General features: G+C 40.5%; 1 protein-coding gene across 4 annotated transcripts in view; it reads left to right on the forward strand.

The window, feature by feature from the left end:
• LOC119647708 (cyclin-dependent kinase 14) overlaps window positions 1-22,824 on the forward strand; it is a 224,931-nt gene that overhangs the window by 97,825 nt on the left and 104,282 nt on the right. For all 4 annotated transcript variants that reach the window (XM_038048795.1, XM_038048798.1, XM_038048797.1 and 1 more), the window contains exon 5: window positions 12,809-12,900. In XM_038048795.1, the coding sequence (XP_037904723.1) occupies window positions 12,809-12,900 (92 nt within the window). The remainder of the gene's footprint in view (window positions 1-12,808; window positions 12,901-22,824) is intronic.

Genomic DNA, 22,824 nt, shown 5'->3' on the forward strand with positions numbered 1-22,824 from the left:
CCAATAGCATCTCTATGAATGCATCCTCCTCAAGCCCCGGTTTCCAGCATCACGGGAATACGCATCGACGCATGGCCCATATTCGATCTGGGGGAAAATCGCCTGGTGGTCGCTGTGAGTATAATGCTCACTGACAAACCATGTCATTCTCCTCGCCAATGTGGTACTCACATATGTCAGATCGACTATTGAGCCCGACCCTGTCCCACGAAAAGTGGAAACGTTTCCCATGTTGGCAAGCACCAAATCTAGCTCCGCGAAAGCCTCGAGGAGGATACGGCCCCTGGTGTTCGTAGTGCGACTGCCCCAATCCACGGCCCACGCGTTGAAATCACCAGCTATGATCTTGGAGTTTAGACTTCTTGCATCCGAGACTAGCATAGCTAGCATTCCTTCGAATTCTGTTATCGCCGCGCTTGGTGGAGCATAGCAACTATATATATAGATACCAGCTATTTTTGCCCTGACGAATCCAACTTCTGGAAACTCCATCACTTCTTGAATGGCCTGATTTCCACACGCCCATATTGCCGCCTTGCCAGTTTCATCTGCAGTCCAGGCACCGCTCTTATTGTTGCGATAAGGCTCGCTGATTATGGCAGCTTCGATTCCCTTCTCACAGATGGTCTGCGAGAGAAGGTGTTGCGCTGCCTCGCAGTGGTTGAGGTTGGTTTGTATCAACCTCATTTTTTTACTGCATTCAAGGCCCGCCTAAACACTTGGCATCTGCTGCTGCCTGCAACGTGCCGACAGTCGACGCCCTTTTTCTCCTTGCAGAGCATGCATTCAGGCTCAGCCTTGCACTCCCTGAACATATGGCCTTCTACCCCACATTTTCTGCAACATTTCGACCTGTCACAGTCACCGGTGCATTTCGCCGCTATGTGGCCGAATTCCAGGCATCTAAAGCAGCGCTTAAGGGACACCTGCTCCCTGAGTCGGCAAACGGCCCAACCTATTTCTACTTTCCCAGCCGCCAGCAGTTTGAACGCTGCTTCAGTTGGGACGCTTATGGTTGCCGTTTGCATGCCTCCGTATGCCTTCCTCAGTCCCCTAATTCCGGAATCTTGCAAGCCAATTGATCCGAACTGCTTTTCTAAGACGTCGCGGATATCCTCCTTGGTCGTGATTTCGTCAATGTCCTTACATTCTATGACAATCTCCTGCTTTCTGGCCCGTACTTGAGCTTCTTCCCCTAAGGACTTCTCCACCTTGCCGAGGAAATTTTCCACCGTTTTGCCCGGAGACTTTTTCAGCTCCAGCACCAAATCTCCTTTTTGGGAGCGTCTGATTCGGCTGACGTTTTCTCCAAGGTCCATCAGCTCGGGATCGGATTTGACCTTCCTAAGGATATCGGCGTAAGTTATATCCCCTTTTTTGGAGATTATGATTAATTCGGGCCGTAATCTTCTTTTCTGCGTCGTATTTTTCCTTCCGTCAACCTTGGTCCCTTTTTGAGGCTTTGCCTCCCTTGGGTCATTTGGAGCCGGCGCCGCAGTTTCCACGATGTTGGTAGCTTTGTTTGCCTTGCCTTTTGCCGGTGAGAGGCCTTTTTGCCTTTTCGTGTCCTGTGAGGATCCGAAAGAATCGTTCGCGCCCTCTCTACTCCTCTTTTCAAGCTTACCGCCCTTTGGATTTTGAGGGGGTGTCACTTGTGTTGCCTGGGTGACGCTTGATTTCTTCGAGGCGTTTTTTTCTTCCTTGGCGCCATTGTACGAGTATAGTACCCGAATGGTACGGACCATGTTTTTGATGGCTTGGTGCACGTTGTGTTTGTCCTTAATAAATTCAGACAACTCTACTATTTTACCTCCGAGTAGGGCAAACGATGATTCGTCCGGACTCTGACATAGCTCCTCCGCTTGGTTTTCACATTGGGCGCTTACGTACTTATTAGCCTTCCGGGAGCTCCCCTGATTTCCTTCCTTCATCAAGATTGATTTCGGAGGAGATCGCACGATCGTCGAGCTTCTTTTAAATGGATCAAACACTAAGTCCTGCGGCATGTTTCGACCAGGTGTAGTTACCTCGCTATGGGCTAATAGTTTGTGCCCCATCTTTTCTTGTGTTTTGAACAGGCGTTCTCGGGAGTGATGTACTCCTTTTAAATGCCTCTTTCTCCAGGCTATTTGTAGTATTTGATGCAACGGTGGCCAAGTAATCCACCACCGAGGCACTGCAGTCGAAGGATATCGACGGCCGGGAGCCTGCTTGCCCACTCCCAAAAGCCGCCGGTATTGGCTTACCGAAGCCCTGCATCGTAACTTTATCCTCCTTCTGTTCCTCCATGTTTGGTTTTATTTCTGGGTATCCTTCCCATAGCCAATTTTTATCCACGGATGGGCGTTTACTTCCCACCTACCCGGCCTGCGCATAAGCATGCCCATACACGCACATCTCCAAATGCGTATATGTGCATATTCCTACGCATCCAACGAGCATTCCCTTATCCGCACGAAGGGACGCGCCTGATGGGACATTTGGCAACTCCGCACAGGCTGTCTGTCTGTCTGTCTTTTTTTTTTTTTTATACGTTGGAAGGTGGAAAGGTTCACAACCTACCGCTGGCTCCTGCCATACGGTTATGTGAGACTTTTACTCACTAAAACCACCTCCTTCTCCTTCGCTTACCCCGCGGGACTGCCATTTCGGTATTACATCGCGGGCAGGATCAGTTATGAACTGCGGCTTCTGTCGTTATTTGTCACTTTCCTACGAAGCTCCTTCCTCCTCAGCAGATTGTGGATCGCCTTCATTAATTTTTCCACCCCCCTCCAAGATGTTTCAGAGGCTAGCATGTAGTCCACGATATTCTCGGGTGTCAACCGTGCCTCGGTGTCAATTTCCGCCTCCGCTCTGTGTGCAGCGAACCGCGGGCAACAGCATGCTCCGCATCTTCCGGAATCATCACGCATGTTGGGCAATACGGGGAGTCATCACGCCCGAAGCGATAAAGGTATGCACGGTACCCTCCGTGTCCGCTTAGGAATTGAGTTAGGTGGTAACTAACCTCGCCGTGTCTTCGTTTGGTCCATTTAGAGACATCTGGAATAATCCTGGGTGTCCAGCGTCCTTTAGGTGAATCATCCCACCTTTCTGCCATTCCAAAATAGAATCACTTCGTGCCAATTACCGACGATTGGTATAAGACTCACCGATTGCATATGATGGGTCATACAGGCGTCGACTCTCATTCGCCAAGATGTCGATGGGGATCATGCCGGCTATCACACAAGCTGCTTCATCTGAAATTGTACGGTAAGCCCATGACGTACGTAATGCGCTTAATCGGTATGGGGCTGCGATTTTTCTTCTGTTTGCTTCCACCTTCAAAGACGATGCCCAGACTGGAGCGCGAGAATACATGATCAGCGTCTCCTGTGCTGTGGAATAAATTAAAATATTTTCTTTGTCTTTCTCTAAGAGGAAGACAAGCAGATTAGCCGAGGCGCACTTCGAGTGCTGCAGATTTATCTGCGTTACCCTCAGGATAATCTGCTTGCGTGCGGGCTTCGTCTCTCCCCGTCGGATCGTCGATCGCCATTTCCTCCAACAGCTCGTTGGCGGCGTCGATTGGGTCTAGGTCGTCGTCGTTGGACGAACTTGTCCTTATCCATGCGGATCAAAACTAAAAGTGCCCAAGGTATTCAAAGTTCGCATACTAAAGACCAAGCTCCCCATTCGCCACGCAGCCCTCGGCGTATGCTGTTCCACCTTGGCTTGGGATCCTATTAGCACTTTCTCCGGTGCAGGGAGGACGATCCCCGGGCAGTTGCTTCGGTCCATCCCCCCGCCAGATCTACTTGCCCCTAACACATGAACGGCAGACAAGCATATTCTCATTGGTTAGATGAGCCTACTCCCAGCCCGGCCCTACACACTCTTGGCCCGCCCGAAGACGGTTTCCAGCGGCCACCACGAGGAGGTCTTGTGAGGACTTGCCGAATTATGCAACTTTAACCTGAAGCATAATCAGACCAGGCCGCCCAACGATCCCATATACCGTCTCCGAAAAGTATTGACGCCGCCATTATTTGCCAGAACGACGTTAGGACGTGAAATTACTTCGAGCAATATGCAGCCTCTTGCATTTGTTTCGCAACTAGCCCAATCTACGGCTCAAGCAAGGCGAGGGGGGGCGGCTTGCTTTCTACCTTTCTACGTTTTGTAGAAACGATTCACCTATGTTTTCGTGATGACTTAACTTGACAATGATGATGATTGCGAATGCATCATGTGTTCGTCAATGCTGTATTCAAGGCATCCTTCATATCATATCATACCGCGCAAGATTTGTTGGCCTCTATTGATTCCTCAACAACGGCACCGTACTGATCCCATTGACAGTTGATCTTGCCTTTCGGAATTCGAACTGCCTATCTGAGAGGCCACCCTCCCTTTCTGTGAACGGTAAGAGCCTATTGAAGATAGCCCGTTCGAAAATTTTTGTGGCGGCTTGCTTTTTACCTTTCTATGTTTTGTAGAAACGATTCTCCCATATTTTCATGGTGAGTTAACTTGACGAGATGTGATGGTACAACGAATCCGATAAGATTTCCAATCGGTGTAAGTGTAATGTGCATAAGGAAGGATGATGGGGGCTTGGTATCATAAATTAAGCTTGAAGCTTCGTGCTGGGCGCCAATTCTTAGGAGTCCAAAATGGTCCAATAATGGATGCAGACTATTTAATGGATCACTGTTGTTTAGTTGCTTGCTAGACATCAGTTGTTATATAGATTCCCGATATATGTACATCCCATTCCATTCTTTGATCACCACTCGCATGGCATCCTCTATTTCTGTTACAGTTAAAAGCTATTTGTTCTGTTCCTTCTGTTTGGCGTTCGTATATTCTTAACAGCACATATGCCACTACGGGTTGTAATCAGTGAAAGGAATTTTGGTGATCGATTTGATTAATAAACGAAGTTGCGCCGTTCATCATGGCCTATACCATCTTCGTTCTCTAAGCTGAAATCCACGCTTTGATACCCTTTCAGCGAACATTTTCTAGCTCCATGGAGGAATGTAGGCCGGAAGAACCAGGGAACGTAATTTTGCAGTCTTTCGAGGACTATACCTCTTCATACCAAGTCTATTGATTGAAATAATAAAACTTGTTGTTTCTTTTTCGTTGGTGTGGGTATTTATTCTTGCAAATACCGATATTTCGGGAACCACTTGTTCCCTTCATCAGTGCAAACAAGTTTTGCAGGAGCAAAACTTGTTGAAATATCGGTATTTGCAAGAATAAATACCCACACCAACGAAAAAGAAACAACAAGTTTTATTATTTCAATTAATTAATCGTTGGAAACACCGCATAATTTCACTCTGACCAAGTCTATTGGATTCTCCTTTGATCGAACGTGCCTGCATTGATCTGGCGAGGATGTTTGTTGTATAGCAGCGACTCGTAACGTTTAGAATGAGGATGCTTAATTCTGTCAAGTAAAAGTAAGCAAGGTCAGGAGCTTCAACATTTGGCATGTTACTATTTTTAATGGTGCCATCTTCGATTTTGCACATAGAAGAGAAACAGTGCGAACTCCATTTGAATGAATCATTCGTAGATATTCCGCTGCCCCATACGCCTTCTCTGAAGCATCTGAAAAGACATGTAACTGTATATTTTTAGGTACCTTTCCTCCAAACATATAACAAGGCATGCGAATCTGATTTAGCTTTTCCAGCTACTTACGGCATCTCAACCATTCCACCTGCAATTCCAGAGGCACTTCTTACTCATAGTCCATTTTGGGGCTCCATAGCTTCTGAAGAAAGATCTTGACAGTAATTGTTACTGGTGCCGTCAATCCTAGCGGATCCAATATATGGGCGATGTCTGATAGCGCTGACCTCTCCGTAACTTTCTCAGATTCTGCATAAGGGCATCTAATTTGGAATCCATCTCTCTTGGGTGTCCAAACTAAATTTATTGGTTTTATATTTCCCCTTTTTTCTTGCGTTATGTCCAGCTGGAGTGCCAGATTTTCAATGCGAATGTTTTTTAACAGGTCCTAGTTGTTCGCACACCATTTGTGACGGCAACTGTTTTGAGCATTTGGTAGCTAAATACGGTGCACCGGAAGTACCATACGTGACCGTATTCAGTTTCTAACATTTCATAGATTCACTAGGCTCATTTCGCCATAGTATTAGTTAAAATCTCTTGTCTTCTTCCGACATAACCTGCCGATTCATCTTATCGATGTCAGAGTAAAAACAAGACGGAAACCGGAAACGCACGAGAATAATGAATAATCTGGTTAGATGGTTGGGCCAACGGCACACGGTAATGGGGGCTCGGGATACTTTTTACGTCGCTTTCGGTCATATGTCTTAATTGATTGTATTCGTTCATAAACTTACTGTATTGTTTATATTAGTCCGGGTTGCGTGTTAACTTTCGTTCTAGTTGGAGGAAGCGGCTCACAGCGATGTCCGCGGATTCATCGAGTTTTGGGATTCTTCCGATAGTTGCTAGAGATGCGTTGAATTTCTTGATCAGTCACGTCCTGTTGGGGAGTGAGCTGATCGACCTTCTTCTGTAATGCCTCTATGGTTGGCTACAACACTTTTTGATGTTCTGTGTTGGATTTAATACCCGCGTTAACTGTTGCTGTGATGACCGACCATATCGGGGTCACCAAAAAACATTTATTTATTGCAATTTATTTCGGTGAAATACCGAATGGGTTTGATACTTGATTCAGTGAAGCACAAAATCAAGTAAGCTAAGTGTATATATCGTTCGAAGCCCCCAGCAGCCTCACTGGATAATAAAGGCTTGCTGCTTCAAATGACATTACAGTGAATGTTTTTATTTGTGGCTAGATCTGAAATACTAACGAAATTGCGTACATGCTAAAATTACATATCCACGGGCATGCAAAAAATCTTCACCTTTTTAAGGTTTTGTGTGAAACAAAACCTTATTAGAATCGTCGATGTCTACCTCTATCGTCTGTCTGTCTGTCACATCCGATTTATTCGAAAAAGGGCTGAACCGATTGTCGCGAAAATTGGTTAAAGCGTGTGATCTGTTGTTTCCTTTACATTCAACAAGTGGTAGCGTTTCGTGTTAAGTTTAAGGGGAGTCATGTGGGTACATGTGAATGGAGGGTGCAATTTTTCGAAACTTCCCATATTTGATATTGAGTGAAACGTAGGGGAATCCGAGCTCAAAATATAATCCTCAAAAAGTGTGACAGGTCTTGTTCTCAGAACTTATCCAACTGACAAATCTGAAAAAAGTCACAGTGATGTATCTAAACGAAATCTAGGTCTCAAAATGCACCCCGCTCCAATAGCGGCACAAATAAAGTTAATAATAGTATATAAGCATATTTTAGAAATTTAGCCGGAAGGGAAGTCCATTAAGTTCCGGAAACCTTCCCTAGAACTACAAAATTTTGGCACTTGCATAAGGGATAACATAAGGCATAACTTTGGGAAGTTTGAAGGAAATCCAACTATTATTAACAAAGTTATACAAAATGAAACTTTTACATTTGTGTGAATTTCGTGCATTCGAAAACGTGTATGACGCCATCATAACATATCAATTCGTCAATACCACAACAAAGCGAGCTTGAATGGAAGGTCGCAGGGAAACATTTCGCTTTAGTTTTTTAATCATTTATATATCAACCAAAATATTTTCTTGTATTTTGTTCAAAAGAAAAAAAAAACAAGTCGGGATATCGGAAGCTGGGCGCTTTGGGTTCAGGAACTGTCTGTGCATATACATAACAAGTCGGAATACCGGAAGCTCGCGCTTCGGATATAAAGGTTTTGTGTTCATCTTATGTAAGAAATTTCAACGCATATTTTTCTATCCGTATATAGCTGCAAATCCAATATATTTTTCCAAACTACGAGACATACGTACTACATACGTATTACAGCCATAGATATTATGCTCACCCTAAACAAACTGCCTATTTCCGAATATTGTACCCATATTTCCGATTTACTTCTTATATCTATTTAAATGAGCCACTACCCGCAAAATTCATTAGCACGCGTATATTATATACCTACATACACACATGTCTGGTTGACAAATAACTAAAAAACTAAAACAAAATAATTCTCTGGGACCCAATTCATAAGAACTCATTTCGTTGTGGTATTGATGAAATTCACAAAAAATTGGAAAGTTTCACTTCCTATAACTTTATTAGTAATAGCTGGATTTTCTCCAAACTTGACCAAACTGGGCATTATGTTGTTCATTACACGGATGCCAAATTTTGTACTTCTGGGAAGAACATAAGGGGGGTGCCGGGTAAATTTCTAAAATGTGGAAATATACTATTATTAACTTTATTCGTGCAGATATCGGAACCGGATATATTTTGAGGCCTAGATTTCGAAGACATGCACCACTGAGATTTTTTTCAGATTTTTCGGTTGGATAGGTTCTGAGAACGAGACCTGTTACACTTTTTGGGAGTCATATTTTGAGCCCTCATTCCTCTATGTTTCACCCAACATCAAATATTGAACCAGTTTTGAAAAGTAAAGTGAAGTAATTGAGGCCTTTCATTTGATACCCCACATGGCTAGATTCTATGGAAAAAAATGTTCACCCGCCATTCATATGTATGGGGAGCCCCCTCTTAAACTTAACAAAAGATGGCGCCACTTACTGCATGTAAAGGGAACACCAGATTATATACTTTCACCAATTTTCGTGACAATCGGTCTAGCCGTTTCCGAATAAATGGGGTGTGACAGACAGACAGACAGACACCGTCTCGATTCTAATAAGGTTTTGTTTCACACAAAACCTTCAAAATGCAACGTATTCCTCCAAATATTGTCAAACTGCCAAAGGTATATGTATATACAGGGTGCGGCAGTATAACTTCCTTTTTTAAAATGCGCGCCACTCAGTTAGTTGATGTCATAGCGGAGCGCTAGTGGTCTCGTTCAAGAGGGGATACTGTAAAGTTTTGTCCCGACACGTCCAGTCGCCATCATGCGCTGGAATAGTGAGGAGCGTGCCTTTGCCGTTGAGGTTTACTTTTCAAGCGGATGTTCGGTTATTGCAACACAGCGTGCATTTCGGAATCGCTTTAATTTAGCCCCGTTGGCTCCCGTCCCAGACCGCAAATCAATTGTTACATGGGTCACTACATTCAGATAACCTGCAAGTGCGACAAAAGGGAAAACGAGTCCCTCGGCCCGTTAGATCAATCGCAAACACGCATCTGCCCTTGGACTATCCGATCGTTCTGTGAGAAGAATTCTTCGTGATGATCTTCATTTTCATCCCTATAAGATGGCGATAGTGCAGGAACTTTCAGAACGTGACTTCAATTCTCGGATGAACGCGTGTGAGCTTTTTCTTTATGTCGTTCCCGAGGGTGCTATTGTTTTTTTTAGCGATGAACCCCATTTTCATTTGTGTGGGTCGGTTAACAAACAAAACATGCGCTACTGGGCTGACACCAGCCCTCGAGAATTGCATCAAACGCCTTTGCATTCACCCAAAGTCACAGTGTGGTGTGCAATTTCCTCAGCTGGAATTATTGGTCCCTGGTTTTTTGAGGAAAATGAGGTTACAGTGAAAGTGAATTCGGACCGGTATGTAAACATGCTACAGAATTTTTTTTCCCACGGCTAGAAAATTTGGATTTGGGGGACACTTGGTTCCAACAAGACGGTGCAACAGCACACACTTCAAGAGCATCGATGGCTGCTTTGAGGGAACACTTTCCAGAGCGCCTTATCTCAATTAGAGGTGATTTGGAATGGCCGGCACGCTCTCCCGATCTGTCCCCTTGTGATTTTTTTCTATGGGGTTTTTCGAAATCCCGTGTTTATGTGAACCGTCCAAGAAGCCTACAAGATTTGAAAACCTACATCCAAGAAGAAATTGCCAACATAACACCTGCTATACTAACAAGAGTCATGACAAACGCCAGAAATCGGTTTACGCAATGTATGGAGAATGGGGGACCTCACCTAACAGATTTGATCTTCAAAACAATGTAAATAAAAACTTTAGACATGTACCTATATTATAAAATAAATAAATATTTTCCGAAGCATACAATAGTTTTTATTAAGTTTTGAAAAAAGGAAGTTAGGCTGCCGCACCCTGTATATATTAGTCGGGATACCGGAACCTGGGCGTTTTGGGTTTAAAGGTTTTGCGTTCATCTTGTATGAGGAACTCTCTTGCACGGTTTTTCATCCGTACATAGCTAAAAATGCAAAATATTCCTTCATTAATTGCTAAATTCCAGATGTACATACATACATATCAAATATATAAATATTCTGCTAATTCTAAATAGACAAACGTTGCCCATCCAAATTCATCTAACGCATCTTCACGCATTTCCACTTTAATCCGCGCAGAAACGTATGAACCCGCAAACTTAATTAGCCCATGCATATACATACACATGCCTGTAATTCATATTGAAAAACAAATAACTAAACAAGTCGGGCAACCGAACGCTGGGCGCTTCAGGTATGAAAGGTTTTGTTTGCTTCTTGTGTGAGTATATTTGAGTGTACAACTATCCCATTTATACGTAGCCCGTTAAGAAGATGCATTTGGCATGTCAGATTTAGTACTTCGTGTTGTAAATTTACACGGTAAAGGCAACTTTGAGCTACTGTAACTTTGTTAGTAGTAGTATGATTTTGATCAAACTTGGAGATAATAGGCTTCATATTATATTTTATACTACTACCAACTTTTATAACTCTGAGATAAACTCAATTTTCCCAAAAATATGGTAATATACTATTCTTAACTTAATTTGAAGAGAAATCGATATAGAAATTATTTGGAGGCACCATATACAGGCAGCTTCATGATTTTGTGTAAACACAAAACCTTATTAAAATCGGTTTACTGTCTGTCTGTCTGTCTATCTATCTGTCTGTCCGTCCGTCACACGCATTTTTCTCAGAGATGGTTGTAGCGATTGACACCAAATTTGGTAGAAAGGTGGGAACTGTGAACGCTCATGCATATAGTGAGTTACATCCTTTTACGTTGAATTTAAGGAGGGGGTCCCCATACGTGCAAAAGAGGGGTGTAAATTTTTTTTTCACTGAACATAGTCATGTGGGGTAAAGGTGTCGGTTAGTACTTTTCGAAACCGGTCTTAGTTTTGACATTGGTTGGAAATGTGGGGAGTGCGGGGGGTTCAAAGTGATTATTTTTTTAACGAACCCGTTCTCAAAAAAATCAGGGGGCTGCCACTATATGGTGCCTAGGCTCCGAAATACCAACCATATCGATATCTTTTCAAATAAAGTTAATAATAGTACATTACTATAATTTTTAGTAATTGACAAGAAACGCCCCTTAAGTTCACCCTAGAACCACGAAATTTTGCAACAATGTAGACTACAGCACTATTACTAACAAAGTTATACTAGGTCAAAGCTGTCGCTTCTGTGCAAATTCAAAACTATGAATGTCAATATCACTTGAAAGTGGATACTTTCACATAATGTATGCATATATTACGTGCTAAATACTAATGGGACAAATGCACACTCAAGTCTCTTTATAAAAAAAATACACAAAACCTTTCATACCTGAAGCGTCTAGCTTCCGGTTACCCGACTTGTTTCAGATTTTTCGGGAATGGGTCCGTTAAAGAAATCATCACTTTCCACACCTCCCACTCGCCGCCTTTTTAACAAATCTCAAAACTAAGACCGGCTTCAAAAAGTACTAATTAAGACCTTTAATGACTATATTTGGTGAAAAAAATGTTTACATCCCCCTTTTACATGTATGGGCACCCCCACTAAATCTCAACGTAAAAGGATATCAATCACTGCATGTCTGGAAATCCATAGGTCCCATCTTCTCACCAAATTTCGTGTCAATCGGTTTCTTTTCTGAGAAAAGTGCCTGTGACAAACAGACAGACAGACATTGAACCGGTTTTTGTTTGTTTGTTTTGTTTTGCAAACAAAACCTTAAAAAGGAAAACTAAAATGTCCCCATGTACCCCGCTTTTCATGTAAGTTCATTTTATATGATGATGATGTTATATACGCCTTAGAGTGCAATAAATTTACGTGTAACGTAAAATTTTGATCTACTATAACTTTGTTAATAGTAGTTGGATTTCATTCAAACTTCCTAAAGTTATGCTTGTACTACTAGGATGAAATTCAAAGGGTTTCCGGGTATATTTCTAAAATCTAGCAATATGCTTTTCTTTATTTCATTTGAGCAGATATCGAAATAAGATGTATTTTGAGACCTAGATTTCGTATGGGCTTTGAGAACAAGACGGGTTTCACTTTTTTGGGGAACACATTTTGAGTTCCCACTCCCCTATCAGAAATAATATCAGTTCGGACAAGTACTAATCGAGCCCTTTCATTTAAAACTCCATGTGGCCACCATATTCTGTACAAAAAAAATTTCACGCCCCTTTTGCATGTATGGAGAATCCCTTCTCAAACCCACTTGCGCAACTTGCGATATGTACAGCGATTCACAGATTACGTCTTACCACCAAATTTCGTAACACTTGGTTCAGTCGTTTGCCGATAAATCGGTTTGTGACAGACAGACAGACATTGAATCGATTTGATAAAGTTTTGTTTCACACAAAACCTTAAAAATAGTGAAATAACGTTGAAATATCGTACGTCACTGCACTACTACCTTAAAAAATCACAGTCTGTCTAATTTTATTTCATGTTTTTCATTATATGCGGTTATACGCCCAATTGATTTTTAATTTGAGTTATTATTTATATAATGTAATTCCAGATTAATCTTTTCGACTTTGTTTGCTTTACAGGGTGATTCGCCTTTCGGCAAATCTGAAGCGTATATAAAACTTGAACAACTTGGTGAGGGATCATATGCCACGGTTTATAAGGGTTATAGCAAGTGAGTATTAATACTGAACTCCCCAATAAGGTCAAGCGCAAGAAATTCATTTTCATTTGTAAAAAAATATCTTACAATGGCGTTTTAAGCGTTACTTACCGTGTGATTTATGATAATAATAAAGTAGCCATACTTTTGAAAGTATTGGTTGGAATAAACTTACTATGGAATTATTTCGAAAATAATAACTTTTCATTCCTAAAAATACTTGTCCTTAGTTAATTTGAATGCGCTAATCTTAAATCCAAAATTATTTCTTTCCGTAAACTAGTTCTTTTTTCACAATTCAATATACCATATGGTTTAATGTAAAATTCCTACATTTAGTTTAATGTAATGAAATAGAATGTCTTCTTTGGTATCGTCCTAATGAGAATATAGTATAACAATTTAGTACATATAATAGATTAAATAGATCAACATATATAATTACATCAGAGTTTCGTCTAAAATTTTGAGAATTACGAGTAAGTTTGCCCAAATCTCACTTAGACTTTATTCAAGCAGAAATTTGCGTTTATGACCCTTGCTGTTCCAGTAGTAGTCTGACATGACACCTCTATCCTTTTATCCATCTTTAGCCATCTGTAGTGCCGGAACAAAACATGCGCAAAGTTGATGCTTTCCATTAAAAAACGCATGTATCTTTAATCTTTGCGTTATATGTTAGCATATTTGATATAGAATAAGATGTGTAATTTCAATTTTCAAAGAAAAGTTGTCGTAAAGTAATCAAGAGATGAAAGTTCATTATTGCCATTTTTGCCAATTTTTCGGACAGAAAAAAAAACTGCTCAAAGTATTTTTTCCAACCTATGGTTTAATCATTGGAAACACACGTGCTCAAAGTAATTTTCTTAGCATATTGCTGATTTATTGTATTGTTAAAAGATAACGGCGCGAGAAGTTCTTTATAGTTAAAATGGTACAAAAAGAATCTAGTGAAAGAGTAGTTTCTAAAGAACTTAGCATCTCATTTTCGGATTCCATAACACGAAGCCCGTTGCAAGAAAGAAAGGAGGAAATCATTGTCTGCGTGACCGTATTGTGTAAAAAGATTCCTTTAAAATGGTGTCCTCATATCGCAAATTAGGACTATAACTGGGGTGGAGTCACGACAGGTACGGCTGGAATTTTGTCAATGATTTGCTAAAGATGTTCGATGAGGTTCAAGTCAGGGGCTTGTGCAGGGCATTGAAAGACATGCCAGCTAACTTTTCGCCTGTCGAACTGAAAGTTTCGGATCATGGTATGGTGCAATGTATCAAAACCCAATGGTTGCCCAATTTACCGCGAGAATGAGGTTGCATTGATTATAATAATAATCCTTGGCGCAACAATCCAATTGGATCAGGGCCTTGAAGTGTGTCAGAGTACTTCATTCAAGACCTTAACGGTACACTACAGGGTTACAGTACCCTGTAGGAGGCAATGTGGTCAGCATTGCGCTCGGCCGAGACTATTATCCTAATTTGACTCAGGTACTCATTCACAACTTAGTCGACTGGTATCCGACGCCAAATCACGATACAATTCCCGCTGCCAAGATCCTCCATCATAGATCCACCTCCATATTTGACCGTGGGCACTTGGTGTTTGCTGTCTTAACGTTTTCCAAAGGTATTCGAACACAACGAATCCCTTCTGTTGCATAGAACATTAATTTTGATTAGCCAAATTATAACATGTCGGAATGGCTCGAGTGGTTAGAGCACTGCACTATCGTAGCGGAGGGTCGCGGTTTAAATTTCACTGGGGCAGAGGGATTTGTTATCGTGACTGGATGCCGAATACTAATCGACCCAGCTCTGAAGAATACCTGAGTCAAATCAGGGTAATAATCTCGAGCGAGCGCAATGCTGACCACACTGCCTCCTACAGTGTACTGTAGAGTGCAGTTACGGTCTTGAATCAAGTGCTCTAATATGCTTCATAGTCCTGATCCAATCGAATTGTTGAGCCGACGATTATTATTTTTCCCGTGTGTCGGATTCGTGGAATCGAATTTTTTTGGCATCAATTGTATCTAGATATAGTGTAGAATATATGCGTAAAATGACTTTTTGATATTCGGAGTCGTTTGGAAGTTATAGTGTTGAACACGTGGTAAGTCACATGCCAGATTTATGTCGATCGCCGTAAGAAAACTTTTTATCGATCCGAATGACGTTCGAATGATTTCGCTAAACGGACAAGAATTGAAGCCAAGGCTGTACATGTGTTCCTTCAAGAAACCTAAGATTTATGGATTGGTATAGCAGATTAATAGTCAGTTAAGGGTTTTGGCTAAAAATCACATTCTACTTTTTAAATGTCTTATTCTCGAAACTGCATGTTGAAAATCGGTTGCCACCATAGCCCAAAATTTATCCAACGGAATTCTTTGAAATTTTGACGACTTATTCAGAACATATTTCTACGGTCCGCAAACTAGGATAATAGCGATTCATTCAGTAGTTTTTTTTATTCATTGAAGAAGCCGTAACAAAACACCAAAATTCATAAAAAAAAGTTTAACACGGCACCAAAAATTTAGCTTTCAATATTTTTGAATAATCCTAGTTTGCGGACTGTAGTTAAGTCTGTACATTTAAATGCCGTTTAATGTTTTCTTTAAGAAGATCACAGCGCCCTCTATCGTGGCAGCAGAAAAACATCTTTTTTTGGAGATGGGTGTATAAACTGCTCTGTATTTCAATAACGAACTATGCGCTCGGGCTAGAAAAATTACTATGCACACTCAAGATATAACAAAATCTATGGTGAAAAATTAGTATTTGTCTCTTTATCCAGTTCTTCACAAAAAATTCTAAAAAATTACCCCCTTAAAGCATAGGATACGGCGATCCAGGTCCATTCATTCAATGTGGTCTTCGACTAGAACCTTTTTGTACCACTTTAACGATGAAGAACTTCAGCTTCGCGGGCAATTGATATATATTATTATTTTATTTGAGCATGTATCGGTGTGAAGGGTATTTCGGAGTCTAGATGTCATATAGAGGCATCATCATGATTTTTTTTGAGTTTTCTCCAGAGGGTAGTTTCTGAGAATGGCTCCTTAATTAAAGTGATCCTTTTGTAACCCTCGTACTCCCTCGTTTCACAATGGGCTTCAAAACTAAGACCTAATTCGAAAAGTACTCATCAAGATCTTTCATTTGATACTACACATGACTATATTCGATGGAAAAAAAAATTACAAAAAGTATCGACTCAGTTTTATGTTCGGCACATAGTCCAAAATCTTTAAGCCAAGACGTGATTGTCGCATCGCATGCATAGATCCCTACAGCGAATCCGACGACAACAGCTTGTTTAGATGCTGCGAGCCATAGAACAAACTTTGTTCCAATTGTTGAGTAGCTTTTCCTATCGAAAGTAGTCGAAAATTGTACTTAGTATGTAGTATAAGCGCTCCGATCAATACCGGGGTTACATTATTTAGAATCCTTTCATTGCGTACGGGACTTCGTCTTTAGTTGTTGGAGGGATGACATTGGCAGATCTTAGGGAAATATTACCACATCGTTGACTTTAACTATAGGCCTGCAGGCATTTCATACTAGATTTCGTTATTTCGGCATTCCACCAGTAGTGGTAGTTGCGCCTCTGAGAGTGTACGCATCTTGACATGAAATCATCACATGCTTGATATATTTGTTGGGAACACTACGACGCCTTATCTACAGCCGGTATTTCACTGCAATATTTCCAGAAATGTATCCTCATCAAGTGATTTAGACAATCAACTGATTCCTGATCTCTGCAGGTTAGGATTTGCTGCTGTGGTTCGTCTATAAATGGTGATATATAAGTATATAACCTGGCGGTCACTATGCGCATACTCTTCGCAGACAGACCAGTATGGATGCAACTTACGAAAGTAAGATCCACGACGGAACCTAGTAACCCCCAAATATAAACGCCTTTACATTGCCGACATTGGCAAGAGTGATGTTTAACCAGGAGAAAACCTGGATTACTCTTTCACTCGTTTCCCAACTTACTCACTCCACCCCTTTTGCATCGAAGTCGCCGGGGCCATCATTTTGGGGTTTGGATCTTTGTCTGTCTATCATGTTTCAATAGTCTAGTTTAAATGGCGCGGCATAACGGCTACAAATGTAAAGGTCAACGCTCTTAACTCTCACAAAGTCGGGTATGTTTGTACAAATGATGGGACTTTCATCGAAAGTTCTTCACTTAAGAAAAACACAAAACTTTTAAACCTCGATACTGAAATACTGTATAAGTAATAAGCTCAAGGCGATAAAACAAGCACAAAGACGGACACAAGCATTCATGACGACTGGGATTCGAGCCCAGGGCAACGAGATTGAGAGGTTGACGCTCAACTTTCTCAATCATTGCGTTGTCTGAAATCATCCAGACCAAAAATTGTAGAAGATCACCAGATATCCAAACTTAAAAAATCCTCGTCGACGGCACAACAATTGGTATCCGATATAGGTGTGCCTTAGCAGCTTTTGTGCGGAAGCCCACCAATTCGATATTCCTCAAAAATAATGTCTGGTGTCCTTGCCTACGCCATTGCTACTTGTAAGGCAGGGTCTACCATATCTTTTTTCTACCATAGATATTGCCTATATAGACTTTCCGGATCATTTTAACCTGTTCGGATTATGTCACGATTTTATATCGGTGGTGATATCGATTTTGCCACCATTTCCTGCATCAAGAAAGAGTTTGCAGGTGGTCGTAAGCCTTTGTATGGTCCAGCGAGAGGTGTTCGGTAGGTTCCATGATGAGTAACTTAAAAGTTGAAAGGAGCACTTCACCGCAATTCTGAAGCATGTAATGTCTCCTGACAGATGCCACCACCGGAGTCTGTAACAAAAATAATTCTTCTTCTTTTTCTTCAGCCTTTGTCCCGTTCACAAGCGGGGTTGGCTCGTCGTGAACGATTTCGCCATTTGGCTCTATCGAATGCCTGATCTGGGTGCAATCTCGAGGTTTTTAAATCCCCATCCAGCGTATCAAGCCACCGTTGTTTAGGCCTGCCTTTTGGTCGTTTAAAGTTGCTAGCGAACCATCAACCGAACTGGTCGACTTCATTTGTATTTTATCTAAAACTAAAATAATAATTGTAAATGTAAGTTATAAAATAAAATAAAATGCTTTAGTAAATATTCATACATGAAAAATCAACAAAGCCTCCAGCTTCCGGTTTCGCAATTTATACTATTTAAATGTTTTATGAAGACCAAAACCATATTAAAATTGGTTCACTGTCAGTTTGTCTGGCCTAGACACGCTATTGCGTGAGATTTATGCCCACTAAAACCATTCCCTTGCCTGCCCTGTTGAATTGACATCATGTATTACATCACAGAAAGAGTTAGTTCACTCTAGGTCTCCTTTCCTCTATACGTGGCACGTAACCGCGCTTGCATGGTATCTTTCATGTTTCGCAATTTACTATAAGGGACATCCGATCATCAAGTTGGTGGCACCCCAATCGTTCTGGCATGTTGCATTCTCCGCATCAGATTTTCTAATACCAGCATTTTATCTAGATTTTTTATTCTCTTCGGCGGACCTGGAGCAATTTGTAAAACCAGGTGAAGTGTCAAACTTAAATCTGTAGGCATACTGCTGGTACTTTCCATGCCCCATGAGATCATAATCGATCTCCCCATGCTTTCTCTTGACCCAACCCTCATGGCACGGAGCAGCCTGTGTGTCTAACAACCCCTTTTTAGCCATCTCATTGCCGTTGCTATCTATTTAGGGATCTCTATTTTCCGCCGGTTTTCAAATTTCACCGCCTCATCTTACTTGGTGGTACATCGTTCGAGCACAGATACTGCCATAAGTTTGGGTCTCTAATGATCGGCAATATACATTTAATCAGATTGACAACGTCGCGATCATCAGTAAATGAGCTCTTCTGAATGTGCGAAACAAGGGAACCGTTGATATCAGCCTCGAAGGAACTTGATGATCGCGTACCTTCCCTTTCGTATTGCGTTTGCCTCTTCTCGTTGCGGTGAGGAGCTTCAGTCCCTCGAAGCTCAAAACGGCCGTATTTGCCTCCCAGTTAAAAAAAATTGTAGAACTTTCTCTGTTCTATTAATTCGAAAATCAATTTTAAGATTTGAAAACCTAGTTTTACCTAAAATTTGAATTTGATTTTTTCCCTACTTCATTTAGAAAGCTTTGTTTGCCATTTGAATGTTTCTTTTCTTTTTCTTAATTCAAATCGTTAGCCTAAAATATTTCTAAGAAATTATTTTTTTTTAAATTATTGCAAAAAAAAAACATACAAAAATTAAAGAGGACTCATCGACGCGACCTTTAGAATATCACTGCAGCTAAGCAAATATCGTACACAAAACGAATATCGAATTCACATATTGAAATTGAATTATCATTCTATTCACTTTTTTCTTGCACTTATCGCATCAAATGAGGGCTTCAGAACATAATGTTACACAGATAAAATTTTAAGTGTTGGTGTTTTACCATTACTTTTTTGAAAATCACTGTGCGCGACTAAGTAGTTTTAATGCACTGTATTGATTCAATTTCCCCCTTTCCATAGTTGCGATAATTATTTTCTTCATGCATCCAATCTAGATTGTTTTTATTATAGATTCTATCCATCAGACTGCAGCAAATCAGACTTATGAAATTGCCCCATCAGTTCGGTGTCCGAAACTTTAGCGAAGTCAATCAATTCATCAAAACCACCTTACCTTGAATGAATATTTACTTTCCATAAGAGCACTTTTGTTTCACCGCTATAGATTGCCAAATTAACGATTCATCGTTCTTTGAAAAATGCCGAATAGTTATGGGTATTTTTTTTAGACAAACTACAGTTTTTTTTGCATCTGCTTCATAAAAAGTGAAACCACATTAAAAGGTTTTCAGAATCATTAAGTTAACTATCCAAGCATACGCTGCAAATATTTCGGAGCAAAATTCGTGTTCCTTTAGATTTTATGAACCTAGAACCGAGCAATTATTGGGTACAGGATGAGGCACGAACGCCCAGGAGGGAGTCTCTTTTATATCTTACGTGAACTATCTAAATAATGCATTTATAACTACTTGGCATCAGTCCCTGCTACGAATGCAGTTGTATTTGTTGTAACTGTATTTTGTTTATAATTAAGAGAGAGAAATGTCTGCAAATCCGAAATGGGATTTTTCAAATTATTTTATGTTTTTCAAAATACTCAAAATTATTTTTTCACATTTGCGGGAATTCTAACTTAATGAACCGATCATTGTGAAGCTTGGAGGTATAATTCCTTACAAAATTACCATGAATATGAATCAACCTTTAGGATGATAAAATCTTTGGTGAAAATAAAGACTTTTTTTTTCCAACAGCTTCCAAATTTTTAATTTTTCTTATATTTGCCTATATTGAGGTTAATATTCTTAGAATAGAAGTTGGTAATTCAGAAAGAAATCGGAGTCGCTGCACGTCCCGCAGTTAGAGAAATCTAGTCGCGACCTTCAGTGGATTAATGTCTTTGTTACTTTGGGTCAAATTTTTTCAAAAACTATTCGTACTATGACTAATACGATGTTCAATGAGTACAGTTTGAATGAATTCCAATTAGTTTTTCCAATTAAAAAAAAATCCGAAAACAGTACGTGATAATAGATCTCATATGTTTTCCCTCCTTAAATAGTAAAAGTTTACTCAAAATATTAGGTGGTTGCACCTGAAATGGTCGTTTTCGATAGTAGCGATAATTCATTCATTGAATGAAGGCAAACCCAAAATGGAAAAATTAGGTGTTCATTATTCAATTATTCAATAAGGTGAAAAAGATGGATGGGTTCAACATTAATTGATAAAGCGGCATAAGACCGGTTGATTAGAGTATGCACTTCTTCTCCTTCCGCGAAACAAAATTAACTCTTTTTTGCACAAAACTGAGAGGTGCAATGAATTCTTTATGATAATAGCCGATGATCTGTTCAATGGCTTGACGCCAATCAAGCACCAAAGCCAAGTCTTCAACCAACGCAAATAATGATGAGCGTTTGGTGATACGCAGCTGGAGTTATTGAACGCGAACGAAGCAATAAACGCGGCCAAGAACTGCACAATAAATTATTAAACAAGTCGGAGAAACCGGAAGTTAGACCCTTCGGGTATGAAAGGTTTTGTGTGTTTCTTATATAAAAATATTTGAGTGAGCATTTGTTCCATTTGCGCCTAGCACATAATGTATATGCTTATATTATGTCTGAATATTCACTTTGGCGTGATATTGACATTGAAAGTCTTCGAATTTGCACTGAAGTGGAAATTTTGACCGTATAACTTTGTTCATGCTTTATATTATAATCTATATCACTGCAAAAATTCATGATTCTAGAAAGAATTTAAATTTTATGGCTCTCGAATGGACTAAGGGGGTTTTACATCCAATTACTAAAAATTATAGTAATATTCTATAATTAACTTTATTTGAGCCGATATCTGTATAGAGGATATTTCGGAACCTAGGCGCCGTATTGTTGTAGGAGTTTCATGATTTTTCAAATTTTTCGGTTGGGTAAGTTCTGAGAATGGGTCCCTGAAAGATATCGACCAGTTTCCAGCTCCCGCCTACACAAAACCTTTAAAAAACAGCCAGTATTAGTCAACAGTGTCGGGATATCTGACTGGTTGGAGCACAAGGCTGTCATACGGAAGGTCGCGGTTTAAATCTCACAGGTGGCAGTGGGATTTGTATCGTGATTTGACGTCGGATACTAGTCGACTCAGCTGTGAATGAGTACCTGAGTCAAATCAGGGTAATAATCTCGGGCGAGCGCAATGCTGACCACATTGCCTCCTATAGGGTACTGTAACCCCGGAGTGTACCGTTACTGTCTTGAATGAAGTGCTCTAACACACTTCAAGGCCCTGATCCAATATGGATTCTTGCGCCAACGATTATTATATATTAGTATGCTGGTCCCAAGCCCAGGTACAGGAGGAGGGTTTGAGGCAACGTACTCTATACTAACCTCAGTAAAACAAAAATAAAATGCTGGGATCAGGGAAAGAGATAAATAGAGTATAGTTGGAGTATTCCACTGTAGTAAATCTTACCTGATCTCTCTTGGCGACAGGTCCCGTGACAGGCCGACCAAGAAAATGCACAATGTTGTTACAAACATGATGATCGGATTGAGTAGCCGACCCCGCTTGTGAACGGGACAAAAGCTGAAGAAAAAAAAGAAGATGGTGTCATTCTTTTTTTTCACGACAACGCCAAGCTACATGTATCGAGCACAACAATGCAGAAACTGTATCAATTAAATTACGGCACTCTACCTAACACACCATATTCCTCAGACCTCCCCCGAAGCTCGGCGCTTCAGGTATAAAATTTTGTGTTCATCTTATGTGAGGAACTCTTTATGTTCTTTTTTCCATTCGTATATAGTTATGATTGCAAAATATTCCATCATATATTATCAAACAAAATATGCGTTTGTCCATACAAATTAAAAACATAAATATTGTGCACGCGCTTTGATTTTTTTCAGATTTTTCAGTTGGGTAAATTCTGTGAACGAGACCTGTTTCCTTTTTGGGACACGCATTTGGAGCCCTCACTCCCCTATCTTTCACCAAATGTCAGAACTAAGGCCAGTTTAAACAAGTCAGAATACCGGAAGCTCGCGCTTTGGGTTTTGTGTTCATCTTACAATATTTGAGAAGCATCTACGCATATTTTTCCATCCGTATATAGATACAAATCCAACATATTACAGCCATAGATGTTATTCTCACCTTAAACAAAAAAACTGCATATTACCGAGTACTGTACATATCCATGCACGTATATAAATTGATCGTATCTATATTTCCGATTTACTTCGTTCATAAAAGCATACATATGTACATATATAGAACGTATATTGAATACCGCTGGTTTA

This window comes from Hermetia illucens, chromosome 2 (assembly GCF_905115235.1).
Source record: "Hermetia illucens chromosome 2, iHerIll2.2.curated.20191125, whole genome shotgun sequence".
Classification (NCBI taxonomy): Eukaryota; Metazoa; Arthropoda; class Insecta; order Diptera; family Stratiomyidae; genus Hermetia; species Hermetia illucens.